This window comes from Schistocerca serialis, chromosome 2, assembly GCF_023864345.2.
Source record: "Schistocerca serialis cubense isolate TAMUIC-IGC-003099 chromosome 2, iqSchSeri2.2, whole genome shotgun sequence".
In the NCBI taxonomy this organism is placed as follows: Eukaryota; Metazoa; Arthropoda; class Insecta; order Orthoptera; family Acrididae; genus Schistocerca; species Schistocerca serialis.
In genome coordinates this window covers 315,626,613-315,653,941 of record NC_064639.1, presented here as the reverse complement: position 1 = coordinate 315,653,941, position 27,329 = coordinate 315,626,613, and the positions used below count along the sequence as shown (strand labels likewise).

Genomic DNA, 27,329 nt, shown 5'->3' with positions numbered 1-27,329 from the left:
TTATGAGGTACAAAAAGTCATCTTGCGTTTATTCCTTTTTAAACTTCTGTTCTCTTGGCTGCATCACAAGTGACTTCAGTGGTGTGGGCATAGGTTATTTTCTGTATTGAGCAACTGTAGTGGAGGGGGGAGAGGGGGGGGGGGGTGAGCAACTGTAGTGGGGGGAGGTAAGGACATCACATTAGCACTATATGATTTCACAACCGTGCACTGAACTGGAGGTCACAGATCTGCAGGGCCATATCTTCCACATGCTGACATATCAACAACAGTACTGCACCTGCCAGATAGTGATATGCACAGTTTTTGGCCAACTAACATTTTGCAATCAACATGTAGAGGTACCTTTTCCTTCACTTGCATCTCCTGAATGGCTCACTTATAGAGGTAAAGAGGACATTCACGGGATGAAGCAGTATGGTTGCCAGTGCAGTTGATGCCACAGGGCAGGGAAAAGGAGGTGAGTAATCTCCCTCATGACACCCTTGCCACAAGTTACACATATGGCTACACTTTCACAGGACATGTGATTGTGGTTATAACGCTGATAATGGTAGCAACACATTGGGTTCAGTAAGCAGGGTCTGACATTAATGACTTCATAGCTCCACTCAATCAAACGTTAAGGAAAGGGCGTGGATAGGAATCAATTCTGCATTGGTTACACCCTGATCAGAGAGATAATGTTGTATATCTCCCTCGATCATACCATCAAGCAGCAGAGTGTAGATGACACCACATGAAGAATTCAGTTTCAATAAGCTTCTACACGAGTGGTTCCCAATCTTTCTTAGACCATTACCCCTGAGTGCAATCACAGTACCCCCACCCTCCCTCTCCCCCAGACTTCTTGGAACACTTTTATTTTTAAAATGATGAAAAATGAAGGATATTTAATGTGTATTAGAAAGTACAACGAAGGAATTCGTGGTGTATCACAAGTGCTACCATAACTACTCTTCAGATAAGGAAGCTAACTATCCACAGTGAGGGTAGACACTGCAACCCCATTTAAAATCAACCAAGTTAAAATGTGTGCACTATATTTACTGTTCATAAACCACTTTTTGCTTCACTCCTCACTTCTGAACTGGCAGAAATTGAAAGACTTTAGGATGTTGATGCTTTGTGTCTGACCAGTCAGTAACAGCAATAATAATAATAATAATAATAACACTGTGGACAGCACTCTAGCAGCCACTACCTGTGTTGTACTGTCAATTAATTCATTTATCTGTTTCGAAGTGAGTAATGAAGCAATTTCTGCACTACTGCAGGTACTATCTACAACTTGGTGAAGACATTTTCTTGAGATAGTTATCATTTGTTACATATATGCCTCACTTTTATCATCAGCGATGTACAGGGCAAGGCAGAACTTGTGCGTAGTGTGGGGGCTATGTGAGGAATCTGTAACCTCCTCCACATTAATGCTACTAATTGAGAAAAGTAATTACTGATAACGTACATAATCAACGTTAAGACTCCTACAATATTGTGATAATAGTCATGACCTTTTGAAAATAATTTAGTTTCATGACTGAAACATAATCAAATCATTTAGTTTTTACCCCTCACAAAACTTCAATTTACCCGTCAGGGGTAAGTACCCCCAGATTGGGAACCACTGCTATATATGTACAGGCTATCCATGGAGGAGCATAGTTTTAAGTGGTTTTTGGGCTTGAAAGGCATTGCCTGTCTCTAGAAGCAGAGTTCCATTGCATAATCAAATGCAAGACTTAGTGATCCTGCAACTGCATCCATATCTTTCTTCAAATGACAAATGGGTTCACTGTAGAAAAGTTCTGATCTCCTCTTGTGTGTGATGCCACGAGATAGTGGGGTGCAACTGGAAGATTCATCGTGTTTTGGCTGCATTCCATTTCCATTTATGAGATGGAGGTTGCATTGATGGAGCGGATGTATCCATTGTGGGCGAATCCCCTGCGATTGCCAGCATCTCCGATGGCGAACTCTTCCTTCTGAGGGGGACGAATGGGGGCAGAGCACAGAGGGGAGTACACCCACCTTAGGTCATTGTTCACACTCAGGTCACACCTTCCAAAATACAGAGGGACCAATTGGCAATTGGGGATCTAATAGCTCTGGCAATCACTCCTTCCTCCCTAGGCCTGGCCTCTACCAGAGAGTATTTGTGAGCACTACTTGTTGATGTGGGTGGTGGGAATTACGCATTACCCTGTTGCCCTTTACGTGTCAAATGCACGAGCCAGCCTACAAGCGTGGAAAGGGAGAGCATAAGCGCACCAAATGGGAGGAAGGACAGCGGAAGTCAGAACAAGAAAGGAGAGAAAGACAAAAATAGTACTTTCATAAGTTTCGGTTACTCGATGTTACACAATGCCTGGGCCCCATGACGGGGGAGAAAGAATAAGAGGACAAATGCCCCAAGAGGGGGGAGAAAGAATAGGACAGACACACAGTATGGGAAAGGAAAGAGTACTGCAAGGGCAGGAGTCCCTTGTGTGCCAAACCTGTACTCACAAAAGAGTTGTGAGTCATCTGTGAAAGAAGGGTGCGAGGGGGGGGGGGGGGGGTATGTAAATATTAAAGCTGAAATTCCCTATGGCAGGCAGAATGCATTAGTGTTGTTACCAGACATAGTAGATATGTAAGGAACGTGAACAGCATCAGATGTTCAGTGATCAAATCTGGAAAAGACGCGGGGATGCCAAGTACTCGGGTTGGACAGCCTTATCAGCACCTGAAAAAAAGAGTTTGAAAGGGACTTCATTGTGGGTCTCCATTTGGCCAGCTGGCTGAATAGTGCAGTATCGAGATTTATTGGGTACTCAGATGTGACAGAGGCATGATTTTGGACTGCATAATAATGTGTAGGCAGGCATACTTGTCAATGAGGTTTTCGTCAACCTCGTCTGACCACCACAAGGGATGAACACTGTATTGTCCACCAAGCACATCATAACCGTGCATATCCTCCTGCCATCTCAGAACAAGTGGATTCCTACAGCATTCTGTGTCATCCCATATCATTAGTTGGAGAATAGCAGTAGCTGTACTAGGGAACTACCATCCCACACATAACACAAACAGCTGCAAATTAATTTGGTGCTACGACCACGAGGTATGGACTACAGACGAATGGCACTGCATTATGTTCACTGATGAGCCCCGCTTCTGCACTGCCCCAAATGACAATCATGGAGTATGGCAGTGACCTGGGAAGAGATCCATTCTTTCCCGTTTTGGAGAGGCACAGTGATGTTAGTCTTGGCGTCATGGTGTGGAGATACATTGGATATGACTTCGGGTCATGGCTTGCAGTGATTTGGGGGAGCACTGACAGCAAAATGGTACGTCATGGACACCTTGTATTACCTTTCATGTGACAGTATCACGGGGACCTTTTTTCAACAGGACAATACTTGTCCATGCATATATGTATCATACAGAAAAGTGAGCTCATACAGACAATTTCTTTGCAAATTTTACTCAATTTTGTAACCTTTGCAATAACATCATGTACCCTCTTAACAAGAGAAGTTTCGTTTCACCCTCCCCTTCTTCGTACCCCACTATTTTTTTTTGTTTAATCAGGTAGTGGATAAAAGCTTAACCTAATACGGCATACAAGGAAGATCTAGTTATAGTCTCTCCAAACAATCAAATTAAACAGCCTATAGATAGTGGTGAATCCTTCAGAAATGCTTTCTAAAACAAAACAAATAAGCAGGGAGAGATATGGTCAAGTGCAAATAAAAGGGTTAGTGCACCTGTAGAGACACCAGCTTCAAATATGGGAGAATGGAGCTTGTACTCTGTCTAGCAGCCTGATTAAAGTTTACCTAAATCACTTCAGGCAAACAGTGGGGTGTCTCATCCAGTACGTTAATTCCTGTATATACGACTTGTTTTTCATTGTATTATCCTGACAAATACTACATTATTGTAAAATGATCCTTGCACAAGACTATGTTGCATATTAATATCTTAATTTGTCATTCAAATTCGTTGGTTTATTAAACCATACTGTCCTATTCCAAACTCAGACTAATACACATAGCACTGTGTCAACATAGATTTCCAAAAACGGGTTGGTGCACTATTCCAATTTGCTTAAACTTTGCTACAAAGGTGTTGGGGAACACCTGAAATATTTTACTACAATTTACACCTTCAACAGCAGGCACTTTAAATAACAGTAATAGACGTTCGTAACTGCATACAAAAATTAACGCTTTTCATGTTTGGGTCACTGGACAGCTAAGCATGACACTTTGAAAGATATTAGTATGATACTATTTCCATTGAGGTTAGAAATATTCGAATTACTCAATAGTTAATATTGGTTAACAAACCCTGTGTATTCAAACACCTCTGAAACGGTAGAAATGGAAGGCACCTTTGATTTTTGGCGAAAAATGAAGTCATGATTTATAGCTCCAAAATTTCCTCTCGCATTCATCAGCAAGGATGTTTGCGTCGGTGGCGTATACGCACCTGATAAAGTATTACAAATGAGGAAAAACTAACAGCATGCATTAGATTCTTATAGGCTGCATCACTCGACCAACATCGTATGATATTTTGATGTCAATCTGTTATTTACATGTGTTCGTAAATAAAACTCCTTTAGTGCATGGTCAGTGTGCTTAGGTTCAAATATTTATCCACAACATAATCCCACTCAAGCGAAACAATACAACACACGACAATGAATTTCTCCATAGATAAACTAACTTTCGTGGTTTTGTCAGTAATGTAGCGATTTCGCTTTAATGATGAGAATACGAGCAATCAAAATGTCTATCTTCTGACCAATGCGTTACATCGAACTTTTATTAAAAGGAACGACTTTTCGTTCATTTACAAGCCGTTTGTACAGAAAACTTATCTCTAACTGTACTTAATAATTCACCTTTAACAGAAAACGGGAGATTGCAACCAAAACACGTAAATGTTTTCTTGATTTTAACTGATGCCATTTCTGTATCTGTTTTAAATATTCCCGTTAAATCCCCCGACCACGCTCATTACAAACAAACATGTTTTTACAACAGTATCAGAACGCACAACTGTTTCAAATCTTGCCTTTTCAACCAGGGATGCCAACAATGAGTCCATAGATATAAAATTTCGATTCTTCATGGGTACGATTTTAATTTCATTTGTCCATTTTTTTCGTTACATACGGTTCGAAAGTACTAGTAAAAATTGTTCTGTATAATTTATTGTTAGTCAAATACAAATTTAATATATCAAATGAAAATCGTTAATGATTTGTTGTAGACATGTCAGGGAACATAATACGTCATAGAATCAAACTAGTGTAATAAAAAGAAATTAGATTACCTTTATTTTCTAATTTGTAGTTATTCTCTTAAAATACCATCAATACAAAACATCCAATTTTGAGTCAAAATTTGGGGCTGGTACTGTGTCTATCTGTTTTATCTTTGTCCAATGTCCATGATTGTCATATGACCAGTGTCCAGTAACACCGAGCAGCAGGTGACTGGGTAAAGAAGTAAAATTACGGGGAAGTTGAACAGCATTTAAAGGGGAATGAAGTCCTTGTGGAGTCTGTTGTATGTGGTTTATCTCGTTGCAGGTGGTGAGTAGTTTATTTTTTTTTTATTTTTTTTTTTTTTTTAAATTGTTTCGGCCAAAACTCTCAGTAAATGGGCCCACCCTAATTAATTGTGAAAAAAAAAGAAAAGACAACCCCCACTACACTGTCGTGGTTAATATGAAACATGAAGAGACATGTAAGGTATAGGGAAAGACACAGAAATGATAGTAAATTGTTGTAACTGATAGCTATTACAAGGTATTGTAGACTTGCATTTGGCCCACCAGTTTGGGAACTTGATTCTGCTTTCCATTTCCAAGGCTTCTCGTTTGTATTCTGTTTCTTTCTCTACATATGGTTGACCTTTTCCAGAGTTCATTATCTGTTATTCACATCATCTTTTTCTCCAATTTTTCCACACCTTGTGTCAAAGATCCAAACTTTACTTTGTTTCTTTATTTGTTAACTCAAATCCACTTGTTCCTGTTTTGGAATTGGCAAACTCGCAGCCTTCTGACTGGTAATGATGATTATCATTATTTTTCCTTTGTAATTTGATTTTGAATGGTAATTATACTGTTGTGTGTATAATTCTAATTAGTCCTTGATACACAGTAGTTTTTGAGTGTTTGCTGTTGAGAAGTAATATTGTTTTGGCACACACTTATAAATGCTGGAGTACCAGTTGACCTCGTGCTTTCTGCATATACAGCTTTTCATTTTATGGCTCAGACCAAGAAATCCTTAGTCAGAATTTTTACAGAAGTGTAAAAGTCCCCCTTTGCCCAATTTTCCTAGCTCCGAATTAGAAAGTTCGGGAAATATTATATTGGATAGTTGCATGAACACTAAGATACACAATTTGTTTAGCCTATTGAGGAAGGACACAAGATTCATTGAGTGAGAAGTATCTGTTTTAGACTGACATTGTGCTGAAGACAAAGTAGATACAGTGTTTCTTCAAATGTTGCAATATGTTCATTATCATTATGTACATGCAGAATGGAGAATACGAATGTCCCATCGATTTTTGAATTTACATGTTTTGCTTTACATTTCATTTCATCCACCAACTCCATGTTTCAACCAAATTAGAGTTCATCTGGGTCTTGTCCTACAGGGTGGTCTGTGTACCAGTTCAGTTATTCTTGCGTAACACCTTGTGACCCACTTTGTGACAGCATTGGGATCCTCTTCCTATTTGTCTACCTTTGTACTTCAGAAGCAACAAGTTGAAGATATCCCATTATTTTTCACTCCTCACATAAGTGACAAGTTACACTCTTTTATGTTTCGCTCTCCACCAGGTTGAATCCCTTCACTGAGAACTACTTAAAGGTCTTCTCGTCCCATGACACTGACCCAGGCACTGATACTGATCTACAAGACACATACACTGCTTCATTTTCAATGAAAGGTACCAGTCATACATACTCTAGCATATGGTTGATTTTAGGCTGTGTTAAATGGACGTGCACCCATTAAACACTGCCCATCTTAGTCATGTGCTAGAGCATAACTGGCACCTTCCATCCACAAAGCATTGTTTGGGTTTTTAAAATAAAGTCTAAAGTTTAAATCGCAGAAATTGGACTTTGCCATTTTACCTCTTGGGTATGAAGATGATTGTTTCATTCTCACTGCCTGTGCTACATAAGATGATCAATTAGCAGATATGTTCACAAAGCACTTTCAAAAGCAAAGTTTCAAAGTAATTGCAAATAAATATTGATTGTGTTTTGAAAATCAGTAAATAAGACTGGGAGAGTTTGCATAGTGTAGCTTGTTGCGCTGGTCTCCTTTGAGTATCTGTATGTGTGTATGTAGTTGGTTTGCTGCATTTTTCATCTTTAGTGCATCTGGCTAACATTGTCTTTATTTTATTGTATACTCTTCTGCTATCACCATTGTTAATTGCAAGTATTGTGCATCACGTGTTGGTTCCCTTTCTGTTCTAGAAATAAAACTTGTGCATAAAAAGCTGTTATAACTAGATTAGTCTCTCATACAGGTAGATAACACAACTCATTACCACAAGATATATCTCTGCATACTGCCCACAGCAATGATTACATCTTTGTTGGAACTTTCAGAAGAATGTATTGTGCCAGATTTTTTATTCGGGATGAAACTTAAAGAATATAGGTAATATTAAAAAAACTCCTTGTCTGACGTACCATGTCGAGCTTGAGACATTAAAAAATCATAGTTTTGATCGAGTTGTGTAATACGAATCCACAACCCTAAAATGTCTCAAAGATTGATCTCTGTCTGGATCAGCTGCAGTACCATTACTTTTGTGTTTAAGGGAGCATTCTTGGCAACACTTGGTGTGAGTTGTCAGCAGCTAGCAGATGATTGTAAGTAGTCAGTGAGAGGGCAGCAGAGAGATGTTTTGCAGCAGTGAGTGAAAGCACTTACCAAATTCTGCCGCCAATTACAAATACAAAAGTTAACGAAGTAAGCATAAAAACAATGAAAGTAAATTCTGAATAACTGCTTGAATTGTTCACTAAATTTAAGAGGGTTATCTCAAACGTAAGGTCTCTTATTTTTTTATAAGTACAGGACTCTGTTTATGTGGCAGTTGGTCACACTGTTATGAAAAGTGCTTCACGCACTGTGTGTAAACATGCGCACGGGCCTGAGGCGCTGTCTTGGCTTGGCAGGCATTGAGAATGGAGCTCCCATTGGATGTTGCCACTAAGTGCGAATTGCATGCAGTTATTTAGTTTTTGAACACACAGGGCACTGCGCCAATTGAAATCCATCGCCAATTGATGGAAGTGTATGGTAAGTTGTGCATGGATGTCAAAAATGTCCGTAAGTGGTGTAGAGTGTTTGCAGTTCGTCGGACTGAAATTCACGATAAACAAAGGAGCGGGAGACTGTCAATTTCTGAGGAGACAGTGTTGAAGGTTGAGCAGCATGCGTGAAGATCGGCGGATCACCCTGGATGATCTCTGCCTGTTGGTTCCTGAGGTTTCCCGAAAGCACCGCTCACAGAATTTTAACAGATACATTGAACTACCAGAAGGTGTGTGCAAGATGGGTGACACGCATGCTGACTGAGGACGACATGCGGCAAGGGGTTGATGCTTCCTGCGCGTTTCTTCACCGCCTTGCAGCCGAACATGTCAACTTTCAGGACTCAATTGACGAAACCTGGGCACACCACTTTACACCTGAGACCAAGCAACAATCATGAGAGTGCTGGCATCCTTCTTCATCAAAGCCGCGAAAATAACACAGTCTGCCGGTAAAGCCACGACAACCATTTTTTGGGACCGGAAGGGGGTATTGTTGGTAGACTTCATGCTCACTCTGACCACGATTAACACTGACAGGTACTGTGAGACTCTGAAAAACTCAAACGGGCAATTCAGAACCGGAAAGATGAATGTTGAGAAAGAGCATACACATTCTCCGTAACAATGCTCGCCCATACAATGCTCGGCAAACTGTTGCTCTCCTGCAACAGTTTCAGTTGAACATAATCACCCACCCACCCTAAAGCCCTGACTTGGCGCCCAGTGACTATCATCTGTTCCCTAGGTTAAAAGAACATTTGGCCAGAAAGTGATTCAGCTCCTACGACAAGGTGAAAGAAGAGGTTCTTAACTTTCTGAACAGCGTGGCAGTGAGCTTGTATGATATGGGCATACAAAATCTGCCACAGCATCTACAAAAATGGTGATTATGTCGAAAAATAGCTAAATGTTAAAGCTGTAAACTGATGTAAACCATTGTAGAAATAAACAGGTCTGTGTACAAAAAAAGAGACCTTACTTTTGGGATTACCCTCGTAGTTCAATGACTTGTAATAAGATCACCTTGAAACATAACCCCACCCTCAGACTTTGCTACAGGTAAATTTGTTTCCATAATCTTTGTTTCATTGGATAACTTGTAGTATTGCATGTATTGGCTTCATAAACTCTCAACCAAATGGTCGCCTTGTATCTTGACCTGATCCTCAGGCTATGCTACAAACCAGTGTATCACCACAACCTTTGTTCCAAACAAGTACTAAAAAATTTAGAAGCTATGAGGGTAAGAATTTAAGAACATGGTCTGTTTTTTTAATTTTGGTGCTTGAAACACATCACCTCTTTTCTTGTCGCTCACTTTATACTGAAAATACCCCTTCTGTTGGCTACACGAAACTAATGTGTTGCCAACTTATTTGCCATAGAAGTAAAATACCCTGGCTGGCACTACTCCTGTTCCTTACTTCAACCCTTTGCAGCCTGTAACGGTATGTCAAAAGTGTCTTCCTTCCAGTCATTACAACTTGATGTACAGTATCTGAACTTTTGTCAGTACTTGGCTCTGTGGTTTTGAATTGGATTGCAACTCTTTTTGCATTTGTTCACTGCCAGCACTGATCAAAGAATACTCTATTAATTTAATTTTGCCATGCTGTGTTCAGTCTCTTTGTGTTCAAATGAGCAAAAAGGAGTCCCATGTTTATTGTGGGCTCTACCTGTACTGCCTAATGTAAAAAAAGAGGTATTTCTTTATTGAAAAAAGCAAAGCTATTTTTGAAGTTCTTCATTGGATGCATTGACTGACAGGACTTTGTTCATTCTACCCTAATCTCTCTTCCCCCTCCCCTCTCCCTCTCCCCCCGTCACCCCCCCATCACCCCCCCCCGTCACCCCCCCCGTCAGCCCCCCCCATAACCCCCCCGTCACCCCCGTCAGCCCCCCCCGTCACCCCCCGTCTCCCTCCCCCCCGTCTCCCTCCCCCCCGTCTCCCTCCCGCCCGTCTCCCTCCCCCCCGTCTCCCTCCCCCCCGTCTCCCTCCCCCCCGTCTCCCTCCCCCCCCGTCTCCCTCCCCCCCGTCTCCCTCCCCCCGTCTCCCTCCCCCCCCCGTCTCCCTCCCCCCCGTCTCCCTCCCCCCCGTCTCCCTCCCCCCCCATCACCTCCCCCCCGTCTCACTCCCCCCCGTCTCCCTCCCCCCCCGTCTCCCTCCCCCCCGTCTCCCTCCCCCCCGTCTCCCACCCCCCCGTCTCCCTCCCCCCCCCGTCTCCCTCCCCCCCCGTCTCCCTCCCCCCCGTCTCCCTCCCCCCCCCGTCTCCCTCCCCCCCCGTCTCCCTCCCCCCCCGTCTCCCTCCCCCCGCACCCCCCGTCTCCCGCCACCCCCCACGCCCCCGTCTCCCTCCACCACCCACCCCCCCGTCTCCCTCCACCCCCCACCCCCCCGTCTCCCTCCACCCCCCACCCCCCCGTCTCCCTCCACCCCCCCGTCTCCCTCCACCCCCCCGTCTCCCTCCACCCCCCCTCCACCCCCCCCGTCTCCCTCCACCCCCCCGTCTCCCTCCACCCCCCCCCCCCCGTCTCCCTCCACCCCCCCGTCTCCCTCCACCCCCCCGTCTCCCTCCACCCCCCCCCGTCTCCCTCCACCCCCCCCCCGTCTCCCTCCACCCCCCCCGTCTCCCTCCACCCCCCCGTCTCCCTCCACCCCCCCCGTCTCCCTCCACCCCCTCCCGTCTCCCTCCACCCCCTCCCGTCTCCCTCCACCCCCCCCCGTCTCCCTCCACCCCCCGTCTCCCTCCACACCCCCGTCTCCCTCCACCCCCCCGTCTCCCTCCACCCCCCCCGTCTCCCTCCACCCCCTCCCCCGTCTCCCTCCACCCCCCCCCCGTCTCCCTCCACCCCCCCTCTCCCTCCACCCCCCCCCCCATCTCCCTCCACCCCCCCGTCTCCCTCCACCCCCCCCCCCCCGTCTCCCTCCACCCCCCCCGTCTCCCTCCACCCCCCCGTCTCCCTCCACCCCCCCGTCTCCCTCCACCCCCCCGTCTCCCTCCACCCCCCCGTCTCCCTCCACCCCCCCCGTCTCCCTCCGCCCCCCCCCCCCGTCTCCCTCCACCCCCCCCGTCTCCCGCCACCCCCCCGTCTCCCTCCACCCCCCACCCCCCCGTCTCCCTCCACCCCCCACACCCCCGTCTCCCTCCACCCCCCACCCCCCCCGTCTCCCTCCACCCCCCCCCCCCGTCTCCCTCCACACCCACCCGTCTCCCTCCACCCCCCCTCCACCCCCCCGTCTCCCTCCACCCCCCCCCCCCCCCCCCCGTCCCCCTCCACACCCCCCCCCCCCCCGTCTCCCTCCACCCCCCCCGTCTCCCTCCCCCCCGTCTCCCTCCCCCCCGTCTCCCTCCACCCCCCCCGTCTCCCTCCACCCCCCCGTCTCCCTCCACCCCCCCGTCTCCCTCCACCCCCTCCCGTCTCCCTCCACCCCCTCCCGTCTCCCTCCACCCCCTCCCGTCTCCCTCCACCCCCTCCCGTCTCCCTCCACCCCCTCCCGTCTCCCTCCACCCCCTCCCGTCTCCCTCCACCCCCTCCCGTCTCCCTCCACCCCCTCCCGTCTCCCTCCCCCCCCCCGTCTCCCTCCACCCCCCCGTCTCCCTCCACCCCCCCCGTCTCCCTCCACCCCCCCCCCCCGTCTCCCTACACCCCCCCCCCCCCGTCTCCCTCCACGCCCCCCCTACTCCCTCCACCCCCCCCGTCTCCCTCCACCCCCCCGTCTCCCTCCACCCCCCCCGTCTCCCTCCACCCCCCCCGTCTCCCTCCACCCCCCCCCCCGTCTCCCTCCACCCCCCCCCCCCGTCTCCCTCCACACCCCCCCCCCCCCCCGTCTCCCTCCACCCCCCCCCCCCCCGTCTCCCTCCACCCCCCCCCCCGTCTCCCTCCACACCCCCCCCCCGTCTCCCTCCACCCCCCCCCCGTCTCCCTCCACCCCCCCCGTCTCCCTCCACCCCCCCGTCTCCCTCCACCCCCCCGTCTCCCTCCACCCCCCCGTCTCCCTCCACCCCCCCGTCTCCCTCGACCCCCCCGTCTCCCTCGACCCCCCCGTCTCCCTCGACCCCCCCGTCTCCCTCGACCCCCCCGTCTCCCTCGACCCCCCCGTCTCCCTCGACCCCCCCGTCTCCCTCGACCCCCCCGTCTCCCTCGACCCCCCCGTCTCCCTCGACCCCCCCGTCTCCCTCGACCCCCCCGTCTCCCTCGACCCCCCCGTCTCCCTCGACCCCCCCGTCTCCCTCGACCCCCCCGTCTCCCTCGACCCCCCCGTCTCCCTCGACCCCCCCGTCTCCCTCGACCCCCCCGTCTCCCTCGACCCCCCCGTCTCCCTCGACCCCCCCGTCTCCCTCGACCCCCCCGTCTCCCTCGACCCCCCCGTCTCCCTCGACCCCCCCGTCTCCCTCGACCCCCCCGTCTCCCTCGACCCCCCCGTCTCCCTCGACCCCCCCGTCTCCCTCGACCCCCCCGTCTCCCTCGACCCCCCCGTCTCCCTCGACCCCCCCGTCTCCCTCGACCCCCCCGTCTCCCTCGACCCCCCCGTCTCCCTCGACCCCCCCGTCTCCCTCGACCCCCCCCCGTCTCCCTCGACCCCCCCCCGTCTCCCTCGACCCCCCCCGTCTCCCTCGACCCCCCCCCGTCTCCCTCGACCCCCCCCCGTCTCCCTCGACCCCCCCCCGTCTCCCTCGACCCCCCCCCGTCTCCCTCGACCCCCCCCCGTCTCCCTCGACCCCCCCCCGTCTCCCTCGACCCCCCCCGTCTCCCTCGACCCCCCCCGTCTCCCTCGACCCCCCCCGTCTCCCTCGACCCCCCCCGTCTCCCTCGACCCCCCCCGTCTCCCTCGACCCCCCCCGTCTCCCTCGACCCCCCCCGTCTCCCTCGACCCCCCCCCGTCTCCCTCGACCCCCCCGTCTCCCTCGACCCCCCCCGTCTCCCTCGACCCCCCCCCGTCTCCCTCGACCCCCCCGTCTCCCTCGACCCCCCCCGTCTCCCTCGACCCCCCCCGTCTCCCTCCACCCCCCCCGTCTCCCTCCACCCCCCCGTCTCCCTCCACCCCCCCGTCTCCCTCCACCCCCCCCCGTCTCCCTCCACCCCCCCCCGTCTCCCTCCACCCCCCCCGTCTCCCTCCACCCCCCCCCCGTCTCCCTCCACCCCCCCCCCGTCTCCCTCCACCCCCCCCCCCGTCTCCCTCCACCCCCCCCCCCGTCTCCCTCCACACCCCCCCCCCCCCCCGTCTCCCTCCACCCCCCCCCCCCCCGTCTCCCTCCACACCCCCCCCCCCGTCTCCCTCCACACCCCCCCCCCGTCTCCCTCCACACCCCCCCCCCCCGTCTCCCTCCACACCCCCCCCCCCCGTCTCCCTCCACACCCCCCCCCCGTCTCCCTCCACACCCCCGTCTCCCTCCGCCCCCCCGTCTCCCTCCGCCCCCCCGTCTCCCTCCGCCCCCCCGTCTCCCTCCGCCCCCCCGTCTCCCTCCGCCCCCCCGTCTCCCTCCGCCCCCCCGTCTCCCTCGGCCCCCCCGTCTCCCTCGGCCCCCCCGTCTCCCTCGGCCCCCCCGTCTCCCTCGGCCCCCCCGTCTCCCTCGGCCCCCCCGTCTCCCTCGGCCCCCCCGTCTCCCTCGGCCCCCCCGTCTCCCTCGGCCCCCCCGTCTCCCTCGGCCCCCCCGTCTCCCTCGGCCCCCCCGTCTCCCTCGGCCCCCCCCTCCCTCTGTCCCCCCCCCTCCCTCTGTCCCCCCCCCTCCCTCTGTCCCCCCCCTCCCTCTCTGCCCCCCCCCTCCTCCCTCTCTGCCCCCCCCTCCTCCCTCTCTGCCCCCCCTCCTCCCTCTCTGCCCCCCTCCTCCCTCTCTGCCCCCCCTCCTCCCTCTCTGCCCCCCCTCCTCCCTCTCTGCCCCCCCCTCCTCCCTCTCTGCCCCCCCCTCCTCCCTCTCTGCCCCCCCCTCCTCCCTCTCTGCCCCCCCCTCCTCCCTCTCTGCCCCCCCTCCTCCCTCTCTGCCCCCCCCTCCTCCCTCTCTGCCCCCCCCTCCTCCCTCTCTGCCCCCCCCTCCTCCCTCTCTGCCCCCCCTCCTCCCTCTCTGCCCCCCCCTCCTCCCTCTCTGCCCCCCCCCTCCTCCCTCTCTGCCCCCCCCTCCTCCCTCTCTGCCCCCCCCTCCTCCCTCTCTGCCCCCCCCTCCTCCCTCTCTGCCCCCCCCTCCTCCCTCTCTGCCCCCCCCTCCTCCCTCTCTGCCCCCCCTCCTCCCTCTCTGCCCCCCCCTCCTCCCTCTCTGCCCCCCCCCTCCCTCTCTGCCCCCCCCCTCCCTCTCTGCCCCCCCCCTCCCTCTCTGCCCCCCCCTCCCTCTCTGCCCCCCCCCTCCCTCTCTGCCCCCCCCCTCCCTCTCTGCCCCCCCCTCCCTCTCTGCCCCCCCCCCCTCCCTCTCTCTCCCCCCCCTCCCTCTCTCTCCCCCCCCTCCCTCTCTCTCCCCCCCCCTCCCTCTTTCCCCCCCCTCCCTCTCTCCCCCCCCCCCCTCCCTCTCTCCCCCCTCCCTCTTTCCCCCCCTCCCTCTCTCCCCCCCCTCCCTCCCTCTCTCCCCCCTCCCTCTTTCCCCCCCTCCCTCTCTCCCCCCCCTCCCTCTTTCGCCCCCCTCCCTCTTTCGCCCCCCCCCCCTCTGCCCTCTTCCCCCCCTCCTCCCTCTCTCCCCCTTTCAGCAGTTTTGCGACTGGTCCATCTTCTGATATTTCTTTTTTTTCCTCTCCACAGTTAATTGTTCTCAAATTGTCACTTGAATTTTCCCTTTAAACACTTGCCCTTCATATCCATTATACAGGCCTCTGTGTGATCATTTGCCCCACTCACTGCACTCCAAAAGTGAAATTACCTTCTGCCAGCTGTATGTAGATGCAATTCATGTTGATATACCACTTACAAGTACTTTAGAACAATACTAGCTCAACCTGTACTGTGTCTGCCATCATTAAAGCTGCCTCCAGCTTGCATTAACATGCAACTCTAAACTATTGAGCTTTATTGCTACATCTAGTTCTTCATGACTGCTGCTTTGCAGTTCATACTTAATTGTGTGGCTGAGGGTTCATAAACCACTTTGACCATTCCACAACTGTTCTACTTTAGTATAGAACGTGAGAAAAATTAATACCAAATTCCTTCTGTACAAGCTCTGATATATTATTTTATCACAATGGTTATTTCTCTCTACATAGCTGAGGATCAACAAAATATTTTTGCATTCAGAGGAGAAAGTTGGTGATTGAAATTTTGTGAAATTATCTCCATGCAGCAAATTGCCACCCCAACTTGCTTATCATATCTGTGATACTCTATGCACAATTTTGTCATAATGCAAAACTAGCTGCCCTTCTTTGAACTTTAACATTCTGCTGACAAGCCTATCAGGTAAGAAAACGATAGATGTAGCACCATTCCAGAAGAGGACAGACAAGAAGTGGTGTAGGAAACCTCTTTAGTAGATTTGTTGCGTCTTCTAAGTGATCTGCCAGTGAAAAGCAGTTTTTGGGTATGACACAAAGATGACCTATTCAAAGACACTTTTATCAGTGTTCAGAAAATAGAATAGTTGTGTGTAGCATATTAAAATCTTTTGGTGATTAGTTTTGTAATTGTAATTTTATTAATGTTTACTTTTCTCCACAGTTTCTGGGACTGGAGAAGTAGTTTTCTTACACTCTCCAAAAAGTATTGTTTTCAAAGGTCATGAAGTTATTGACCAGAGCTTACTAAAACAAGTTCTTGCATCAAGTTTTGGCTTTACAATCTCTAAGGTTGGTGCTTTTACTTCTGATATAACCTAAAAGTTATCTTGAAATAGTAACAGTTAAGGTAATAATACATTATACTTCACATTAATCATTATTATCGCTGTTGTTGCTACTTTTTACATAAGATACAATAATGTAATTTAAAATGGGAAAGTAGTTTCGGTGACATGCCCACTTTACTTAGACCTTAATTTAAGGTTAGCAGTATCATTCCTACGTTTCAGTAATTGTATTGCCATCGAGTACATCTTACATTGGATCAAGAATTGTTCCTCCGTGTTATTATATAAGAGATATTATGATTGTGTGCAGCTCTATGCATCATCCACTTTCTGTCACTGGTTGTTTCTTAGCATGGATTGATGTTACTGGAATTGTTAATCATCACAAAAAATAGACTATCAAAACAGTAATTTCTCCACAATACATTATCAGATAGTCATAGAATTTTATAAAATCGCCACAGATTTTCTTTTAGGCACATTTATTAATATTAATATAAAATGCTTAATATTCCAGTAAAATGTTGGAAGGTACATGTTGGAATGTGATAAGTATTTCACTTCATTGACTCTGCTTAGTGTAAGCACATCCAGCATTACATGTTGGGTGTAGAGCAACATGCAGTGCTATAGTGGGCTAGTGCAGGCAAGGCCACTCAACGAATGAAGTAAACATATTAACATCCTGCTTGGTATCTACTGATTGCAACATATCAATTGTAAGAGATCATAGGTCTTTCTAACAAAGGACATGATTTTGAGAGAATGTAATCTAATAGATACACACATGCGCATGCTTAGCTTAAAAATGAAATGTAAAGTTATGTAATGCACTAAGTACATTGTGAATGTGTAACAGAAATTTTTATAAGATCAAACTGGAGTTGTTAGTCAAGTGTAAGAGATGCTGTTTTGCAAAACCTGCAGACAAACAAAAGCAGATCAGAACAATTACGTGCAGTATAAGAGAAACAGAGAATTTTGATTACATAACATGATCATGATTGATGGATATACAAAAAAAGAACTTCTCTTACAAAAAGTTATCATTATACTGTAAAACAGTGTGAGAATGCCATTTTGACCGATAGACGTTAACTCAGTTGTGGCTTAATAAATGTACCTGAAGTAACAGCTGTGGTGGTGTTCTGAATATACATATTAATCAGCTGTTGAAGCACAACATAATCAAGGTTATTTCCTGTCTTCTTGTAGACATATATAACTACATGATATACCGAGCGGGCTGGCGCAGTGGTTAGACACTGGACTCGCATTCGGGAGGACGACGGTTCACTCCCGCGTCCGGCCATCCTGATTTAGGTTTTCCGTGATTTCCCTAAATCACTCCAGGCAAATGCCGGGATGGTTCCTCTGAAAGGGCACGGCCGACTTCCTTCCCAATCCTTCCTTAATCCGATGAGACCGATGACCACGCTGTCTGGTCTCCTTCCCCAAACCAACCAACCAACCAACCAACTACATGATAGAATTTGAGTTTAAGCACAAAACTCAAAGTTGATGGAAACTTTCACTTTATTGCTGTTATGTGGTCTGCTGCTGAATACTCTCGTTTCTTAAGCAATTTCAGATCTTGTTTGTATTTTTCCTTTTTAAAGATATTTAGTCATTGGGTATTTTAAAATTTTACTTTTGTCTTCCCCTTTTTTGTGTGTTTTTAGGATGTTACCACATGTGCTTCCAAATGTAATGAGTGTTACATGTTGTTGTTGTTGTTATTATTATTTCCCTCACTTTCTCAGACGTTAAGTCTGGTTAAAAATGGAGTGACGCGGACCTTGATCAAGCGTCACTTCCTTTTAACTGTACGGTATGTGTTATATTGCATTTAGGAACTTTCGGGTAATTGAACATGTATCAATAATTACGGATTTCTGTAGTTGTATATATACATTTGGATGTAGCTGTATTGCATTGATGTACTGGTGGATATTGTGTGGTATGACTCCTGTAGTTGATAGTATAATTGGTATGATGTCAACTTTATCCTGATGCCACATGTCCTTGACTTCCTCAGCCAGTTGGATGTATTTTTCAATTTTTTCTCCTGTTTTCTTTTTATTGGTGAGTATGATGTCAGGTTTGTTATGTGGCGTTGTTTTATCTGTTATAACGGTTCTGTTCCAGTATAATTTGTATTCATCATTCTCCAGTACATTTTGTGGTGTATATTTGTATGTAGGAACGTGTTGTTTTAAAAGTTTATGCTGTAAGGCAAGCTGTTGATGTATTATTTTTGCGACATTGTCATGTCTTCTGGGGTATTCTGTATTTGCTAGTATGGTACATCCACTTGTGATGTGATCTACTGTTTCTATTTGTTGTTTGCAAAGTCTGCATTTATCTGTTGTGGTATTGGGATCTTTAATAATATGCTTGCTGTAATACCTGGTGTTTATTGTTTGATCCTGTATTGCAATCATGAATCCTTCCATCTCACTGTATATATTGCCTTTTCTTAGCCATGTGTTGGATGCGTCTTGATCGATGTGTGGCTGTGTTAGATGATACGGGTGCTTGCCAGGTAATGCCTTCCCCTTCCAATTTACTTTGTTCGTATCTGTTGATGTTATGTGATCTAAAGGGTTGTAGAAGTGGTTATGAAATTGCAGTGGTGTAGCCGATGTATTTATATGAGTGATTGCTTTGTGTATTTTGCTAGTTTCTGCTCGTTCTAGAAAGAATTTTCTTAAATTGTCTACCTGTCCATAATGTAGGTTTTTTATGTCGATGAATCCCCTTCCTCCTTCCTTTCTGCTTAATGTGAATCTTTCTGTTGCTGAATGTATGTGATGTATTCTATATTTGTGGCATTGTGAACGTGTAAGTGTATTTAGTGCTTCTAGGTCTGTGTTACTCCATTTCACTACTCCAAATGAGTAGGTCAATATTGGTATAGCATAAGTATTTATAGCTTTTGTCTTGTTTCTTGCTGTCAATTCTGTCTTCAGTATTTTTGTTAGTATTTGTCTATATTTTTCTTTTAGTTCTTCTTTAATATTTGTATTATCTATTCCTATTTTTTGTCTGTATCCTAGGTATTTATAGGCATCTGTTTTTTCCATCGCTTCTATGGAGTCACTGTGGTTATTCAATATGTAATCTTCTTGTTTAGTGTGTTTTCCCTTGACTATGCTATTGTTCTTACATTTGTCTGTTCCAAAAGCCATATTTATATCATTGCTGAATACTTCTGTTATCTTTAGTAATTGGTTGAGTTGTTGATTGGTTGCTGCCAGTAGTTTTAGATCATCCATGTATAGCAAATGTGTGATTTTGTGTGGGTATGTTCCAGTAATATTATATCCATAATTTGTATTATTTAGCATGTTGGATAGTGGGTTCAGAGCAAGACAGAACCAGAAAGGACTTAGTCTCCTTGGTACATTCCATGCTTAATCTGTATTGGCTGTGATGTGATATTATCTGAATTTGTTTGGATATTAAGTGTGGTTTTCCAGTTTTTCATTACTATGTTTAGAGACTGTATCAATTTAGGATCTACTTTGTATATTTCCAATATCTGTAGTAACCATGAGTGGGGTACACTATCAAAAGCTTTTTGGTAATCAATGTATGCGTAGTGTAGCGACCTTCGTTTAGTTTTAGCTTGATATGTCACCTCTGCATCTATTATCAGTTGCTCTTTACATCCTCGTGCTCCTTTGCAGCAGCCTTTTTGTTCTTCATTTATAATTTTGTTCTGTGTTGTATGTGTCATTAATTTCTGTGTAATAACTGAAGTTAATATTTTGTAGATTGTTGGTGGGCATGTTATGGGGCGATATTTAGCTGGGTTTGCTGTGTCTGCTTGATCTTTAGGTTTCAGATAAGTTATTCCATGTGTAAGTGTATCAGGGAATATGTATGGGTCTGCAATGTAACTGTTAAGACTGACATCTCTGCCCAAACTCTGTCTTTAAATATGTCTGCTTGTGTCTGTATATGTGTGGATGGATATGTGTGTGTACACGCGAGTGTATACCCGTCCTTTTTTCCCCCCTAAGGTAAGTCTTTCCGCTCCCGGGATTGGAATGACTCCTTACCCTCTCCCTTAAAACCCACTTCCTTTCGTCTTTCCCCCTCCTTCCCTCTTTCCTGATGAGGCAACAGTTTGTTGCGAAAGCTTGAATTTTGTGTGTATGTATGTGTCTGTTTGTGTTTCTATCGACCTGCCAGCGCTTTCGTATGGTAAGTCACATCATCTTTGTTTTTAAATATATTTTTCCCGCGTGGAATGTTTCCCTCTATTATATTGTTAAAAAATTTAGTTAGATGTGAATGTGTTGAGGTGAACTTCTTTAGCCAGAAATTTGCCATTTTATCATTTCCAGGGGCTTTCCAATTGTGCATAGAATTAATTGCTCGGGTGACTTCATGTTGCAAAATTATCACTTCAGGCATTTGTGGTATCATCTTGTATGAGTCTGTTTCTGCTTGTATCCACCATGCATGCCTGTTATGTTGCACCGGGTTTGACCATATGTTGCTCCAGGAGTGTTCCATGTCTGTTATGTTTGGTGGATTGTCTATTTTTATGTGTGTGTTATCTATTGTTTGGTAAAATTTCTTTTGGTTTGTGTTGAATGTTTGGTTTTGTTTCCTTCTATTTTCACTTTTTTTGTATCTTCTAAGTCGTTTGGCCAATGCTTGAAATTTCTGCTTCTTTTCATCTAACTGCTCTATTGCTTCTTGTTGTGAGATTTTACCTAACCTTTTTCGTTTTTTGTCTGATATTTCGTTTCTTATAATTTGTGTTAGCTGTCCGATGTCTTTTCTCAGTTTTTCTATTCTGATCTGTAGCCTGTGTTGCCATGCTGGTTTTGTGGGTTTCTTCTGTGTGTTGGTTGGTTCTGATCTCTGCCTAGTGTGTATATTTAGTGTAGTGAGTGCTCCTACATAAGCCAGTAGTTGTAACTCTTCCATAGTTGTGTATTCATTTATTTTGTTGTGTATGATTGTGTTGTGTATGATTGTGTTGATAGTTTTTATTGTTGTTTCGACTTGTGGGTTATTTGGTGGTCTATGCAAGAATGGTCTAATGTCTGTATTTCTGTCTTTGTATTCTATATATGTCAACTGAAATTTTTCTTCTATATCTAACATGTGTGTCACTTCATGTTCTATTTGTGCTTGTGCTGGTGGCTGTCTTAAGATTTCGTTTTCCTCTGATTGTTTAATTGATGCGTGTTGTTCTTTGTTTGTTTGCTCTGGGATGTTTGAGTCCATTACTGTATTTTCTTCTTCTTCTAATTGCACATTATTTTGTTCCAGTATTTGTTTTACTTGTTGTTTGATGTTGTCTAATTCTGACTGGGGTATCCTGTTATTTTTTATTATTACACGGATCTGATCAGCTAGTCGTTGTTCTGTTAAAAATTTTAATTCCGGGTATCTGGTAATAAATGTTGTGTATACTTGTGATCTGTATCCAGTTGTGTTGGTTCCTAGGTTTGTTGCTTGGTAATAACAGAACATGAGGTGTCGATTAACTTCATCTGACCATCTCATCCTCTGTCTTTGTTTTCCTTTTAGGGTGGTTGCAGGAAGCATATCCTGCAAAACACCTCTATTTGGATTTAAATCATTTTCCAGTTGGCTAACAGTGTCATTACCATTGTGGGCGGGCACAGGGTACAAGCGTCGTCCCCGACCATGACAGCACTTGTCCGAGGCTTCTTTAGTTCTGTCCTGAACCAAGTAATCACACTAAAAGGGGGGTTAGCCCTATTAGTGGTTTGTTCTTTTCGTCGCATTATTATTATTATTATTATTATTATTATTTCTGGAAATGTTTACTTTAGTTTTCAGTCTGTTCTTGAAAAGCAAGAATCTCTTCAATGTTTTAAGCCAAGTATATTCGCTTACCAGTAACAGCTTTTAGGTTTAGTTATTCTTTGTGAATGTGGTGCCAAAGGCCCATCTCTGTTATGTCTATGAATGTAACTGTTTGACCACTATTAACTCACTGAGAGCCATATAATTTCCAACTTTCATGGCAGTGAGTCCCAATTGTTTTCAGCTTTTCTCCAGATATTTGTCATGTATTTTTCAAATTATTTCTTTAAGTAGTAAAAAGATTATGAAAAAGTGAAATATTTTTGCCATGATAAAAACACACATTTTTGCAATAAATAATTCTAAAAAAGTGAATCTAATATAATTTCACAATAAAAAGGTTCAGCAAAATAATGACTATTGACCCTTCAAGAAATAACTTCTTCCTAAAATGAATTGTCAGTTCTTCATGTTTCAACTTCTTATCCACTGAATTAGCGTTAATATTGACATATTTCTACAAAATTTAACTAGCTGGTTTGAAATGCTGCTAGAAGTATGCAGTACAAAATCTAAAAAGTTCCTGTGAGATAGTAACACAAACATATTCAGTTGCCCAAAGCCTAAAGAGCTCATAGAAGGGAAAGGGGTAGGGGGTGGCTGGCAAAGTTTGCCTTGGTAGTGACTGAACTGTGAATAGGCTTCAGAGTAAAAACTACTGCAAGTTTGGATCACCGCTGGCAATGTGATCATTCTGTCTTGGAGACGTGCTTACTCTCTCGCATTGTTTAAGGAGGTCATGATATCCCTTCTTGAAGCAACACAATTGTTGTCCTGTTCTAAAACTGCTGCTGCTACTACTACTACTACTACTACTACTACTACATGCTGTCTGAAAAGAAAGTTTGTTTGATGAGTCAAAATAAAATAGATTGAAGGCTATCAACAGAATCTTTATTTATTATTCAAATATATGGGTTAGGGATTTTTTCCTTAAAAATAATGGCATTTAAACGCAATCCAGCATGCCTGCAGCATCCATTTAAATCATCAACAAAATTTTGCACAATGGGTCGACATGTAAACACTAGGATGACTTCTGCTTCACTATGGATGTTTTCTTTCAGCTGCTCTAGAGGTGTTGGATTATTGACACACACTTTAGATTTGACATATCCTCACAAGAAAATAATCCATGGGGCTCAAATCTGGTCAATTTGCCAGGGAAAATTTCATGAACATACAATATAGATGGTATTGGAAAATTTTTACTGTATCTGTCTTGCTGAAACCATGTTCTTTAGCTATAAACAGAAAGTTTTGCAATTCAGTCATCAGAAACTCATTTAACGTTGTCATATAATGTTCCAGACAGCACGATGACTCTCATCCTCAAAGTGCAGGCCAGTTATTCCTCAAGCCGACACTGCATTCAATACAGTAACTTTTGGTGAATGAAAGGTTTTCCCTTGCTTCTGTTTAAGATTCATAGCAAACTATAGTTCAATTCTTTTATCTTGGTGGTTCGTGCATGCCCAGCCAGACGCGGGAGATTGCTGCGTTGCCTGTTGTACGCTCCAAGAGAAGCAGTGCCATAGTATAGTATAATATAGTTCGCAAACTTACGGTTAGGGGGGAGCACGCAGTTTATGAAGTAAAGCCACCACGGCCGCATTTACCCTTTCGCTGCTACAGAGACGTGCTCCCCACATTCTGCGCAGCACGCGATTTTGTCATCATTGCACTGCTTGCCTGTGCAGACACATGGTGTTTAGACTGCTTTGTCACACTTTCATTCAATTTCACAAAAACTATTTGGCACAAAAATTTGATTTTTACACATCTTCTTGACTGATGCCTTCCCCCCATAAATGACTTAATTTTGTTTCGATGTTCAAGGCAGTTATTGTGCAGCATTAGATGTAGTAAACCATTGCACGAAATTTTGAAGAGTTTGCAGAGGTAAAAGTCCATAGCATATACTTTCCGTATGGTCGATTTTAGTTGCTACTTGAAATTTCAAAAAAATACATTCAAACAAATAAAATTCATGAAATAAGACACTTTGGTATTGTTTTTAAATAAAGAAAATATTAAGCACCGAATAAGGTTTGAACTCTGAACCTTCCACTTAGCAGCCACCCACTTTAACCATTACGCTAACGCAGCTCGTCATTCAATAGAACTCCCGGAGGACTTTAAAATGTCACGCAAAATACTGACAAACACTGTTGGTATGACTATGAATTACTCACATTTCGTTGAAGTACAATAGGAAATAAACAATTACCGCTGTTCTTTATTGCGAAAAAGGGGTTAGTGAGAATGATCAAACACCTTTCCTTGCCATCGCCTGAATTAGGAGGCTTATTGCTTGTTTGGTTTAATTAATTAATGGAATATGAAGCAATTGGTATAAAGAATGCTGTTTCCAAACTTTCTGTAAAACAAAATCTGCTATCAAGACATTGCTTTTGTTCAATTACTTTATTTATGACTGAACGTTTCTAAAACTGAAGACACTCGTCCGTGCTCTGCACTGCAGTCGAGCTCTGCCAACGTCGTTCCCTGTTCATTGGCTGACTGTGTTTTGTGACGTCAGATGCGCAGAACGAACCTAAACTCGGCCGCCATTGTAAATGACACGCACTTTAGTGGTGGCAATTTCGCAACATGACCATTCAGATGAAAATGATCCTTATCAGAAAACAAGATGTTAAATGAAGGGTACTCAGTCGTATCATTAACAAATTGCAGCCAATGTCTGGCATCCTGAGGCTTTAATTCTTGCACCAATCAGATTTTATAAGGGTGCAGTTTGAGGTCTTACTACAGAATTCAGTGCAGTGATGACCTAAGCACATTTAAAGAACTCACACGCTTAACAATGGAGAGGTCAGGATCATCATGAACAGACTGATTTACACTCTCCACTGATTTACCCATTGTTGATGATGTTGGTTGCCTATATTTTGGTTTGGCTAGTGTTGAACTGGTCTCTCCAAATGTTTTGATCCATTTCTGAATAAGAGGAACACTTGGAGAATAATTAAAGTTATGCAATCCAAGATCACTGCAAAATTTCCTCTGTGCTACAGTCGCCGAATCACTATTTTTGTAAAATTCTCGCACACATAATGCATGGTCCACTTCTATGAAGTGCTCTGTACTGGCTCAATTCCTAAAGGCAAAGCAAGCTATAAATGTACCCCCCCCCCCCCCCTCCCCAAATTTTTACGCATGCACAGAGAGCTCTTCAAATACAGACTTCCTTTTTTTTCCTTTTGAGACACCCTATACTACTACAATTGCCAACTACCACTTCTACTGGTATAGGTCTACCCAGCAAACTAAGTTTGTCACAGCATATTTATTTTTCTAGCCTCAGTTCATATTTTTGTGTAATAAGATGATGGGAAATCATCAAAGTTAATCAGTGTGCTATGCAAAAGTGTAAAAGTTGAAACTGCGAGTGCTGCAGATGCAATACTGTCAGATTACAGTTGCAGTGGAACTTAAAAACATTTGTTAATGAGTGTTTACAATTCTCTTGTAGTTATTTTATCCTTGTTTAAATTTTTAATTTGTACCCTCATTTTATTTGCAGGGTAGTGACTGGAATGGCTTAGTTTTAAAAGACCCATTCCATTTAGCAGAAGCAGCAGTGGTTGTTGTAGTGGATGGAGTCAAATCTCTGGGAAGCATCAAAGGACACTCATTTCCAGTCATAAGTGATGAAGATGAAAGTGTTGGATGGCAGAAGCTCAAGGAAAAAATTGAAATGAGATATCCTGGCTTTAACAATACCCTACAGCGCATTGATTTGGCTGAAGTATGTTATTGTAAAATAAATTACCTGTAATAGTTTGTAGGTAACGTATTTTAGAATGAATTTTATAAAAGCAAGTGCTTTTTTTTCTTTTTTCTTAAAAGAAGATAAGCAGAAACAACGTTTTCATCTTAATAATTAAACATGAATATAATAGAGGGAAACATTCCACGTAATTAAATACACTCCTGGAAATTGAAATAAGAACACCGTGAATTCATTGTCCCAGGAAGGGGAAACTTTATTGACACATTCCTGGGGTCAGATACATCACATGATCACACTGACAGAACCACAGGCACATAGACACAGGCAACAGAGCATGCACAATGTCGGCACTAGTACAGTGTGTATCCACCTTTCGCAGCAATGCAGGCTGCTATTCTCCCATGGAGACGATCGTAGAGATGCTGGATGTAGTCCTGTGGAACGGCTTGCCATGCCATTTCCACCTGGCGCCTCAGTTGGACCAGCGTTCGTGCTGGACGTGCAGACTGCGTGAGACGACGCTTCATCCAGTCCCAAACATGCTCAATGGGGGACAGATCCGGAGATCTTGCTGGCCAGGGTAGTTGACTTACACCTTCTAGAGCACGTTGGGTGGCACGGGATACATGCGGACGTGCATTGTCCTGTTGGAACAGCAAGTTCCCTTGCCGGTCTAGGAATGGTAGAACGATGGGTTCGATTACGGTTTGGATGTACCGTGCACTATTCAGTGTCCCCTCGACGATCACTAGTGGTGTACGGCCAGTGTAGGAGATCGCTCCCCACACCATGATGCCGGGTGTTGGCCCTGTGTGCCTCGGTCGTATGCAGCCCTCATTGTGGCGCTCACCTGCACGGCGCCAAACACGCATACGACCATCATTGGCACCAAGGCAGAAGCGACTCTCATTGCTGAAGACGACACGTCTCCATTCATCCCTCCATTCACGCCTGTCGCGACACCACTGGAGGCGGGCTGCACAATGTTGGGGCGTGAGCGGAAGACGGCCTAACGGTGTGCGGGACTGTAGCCCAGCTTCATGGAGACGGTTGCGAATGGTCCTCGCCGATACCCCAGGAGCAACAGTGTCCCTAATTTGCTGGGAAGTGGCGGTGCGGTCCCCTACGGCACTGCGTAGGATCCTACGGTCTTGGCGTGCATCCGTGCGTCGCTGCGGTCCGGTCCCAGGTCGACGGGCACGTGCACCTTCCGCCGACCACTGGCGACAACATCGATGTACTGTGGAGACCTCACGCCCCACGTGTTGAGCAATTCGGCGGTACGTCCACCCGGCCTCCCGCATGCCCACTATACGCCCTCGCTCAAAGACTGTCAACTGCACATACGGTTCACGTCCACGCTGTCGCGGCATGCTACCAGTGTTAAAGACTGCGATGGAGCTCCGTATGCCACAGCAAACTGGCTGACACTGACGGTGGCGGTGCACAAATGCTGCGCAGCTAGCGCCATTCGACGGCCAACACCGCGGTTCCTGGTGTGTCCGCTGTGCTGTGCGTGCGATCATTGCTTGTACAGCCCTCTCGCAGTGTCCGGAGCAAGTTTGGTGGGTCTGACACACCGG

General features: G+C 46.3%; 2 protein-coding genes across 5 annotated transcripts in view; one reads left to right on the top strand and one right to left on the bottom strand.

Moving 5' to 3' along the window:
- Positions 1-5,065, bottom strand: part of LOC126457111 (RING finger protein 17) — a 505,497-nt gene extending 500,432 nt beyond the window's left edge. For 3 of the 4 annotated variants that reach the window (XM_050093158.1, XM_050093161.1, XM_050093160.1), the window contains exon 1: positions 4,904-5,064. In XM_050093158.1, the coding sequence (XP_049949115.1) occupies positions 4,904-4,970 (67 nt within the window). In that variant the 5' untranslated portion in view covers positions 4,971-5,064. Of the gene's footprint in view, positions 1-4,903 lie in introns of all 4 variants that reach the window. The other variant, XM_050093159.1, reaches the window with a different exon arrangement.
- A 390-nt stretch (positions 5,066-5,455) lies between these two features.
- The window catches only part of LOC126457110 (ATPase H(+)-transporting accessory protein 2), a 75,010-nt gene continuing 53,136 nt past the window's right edge, over positions 5,456-27,329 (top strand). Inside the window, exons 1-3 of the mRNA XM_050093157.1 lie at positions 5,456-5,599; positions 16,004-16,131; positions 25,537-25,761. Of these exons, the coding sequence (XP_049949114.1) occupies positions 5,551-5,599; positions 16,004-16,131; positions 25,537-25,761 (402 nt within the window). The 5' untranslated portion in view covers positions 5,456-5,550. The remainder of the gene's footprint in view (positions 5,600-16,003; positions 16,132-25,536; positions 25,762-27,329) is intronic.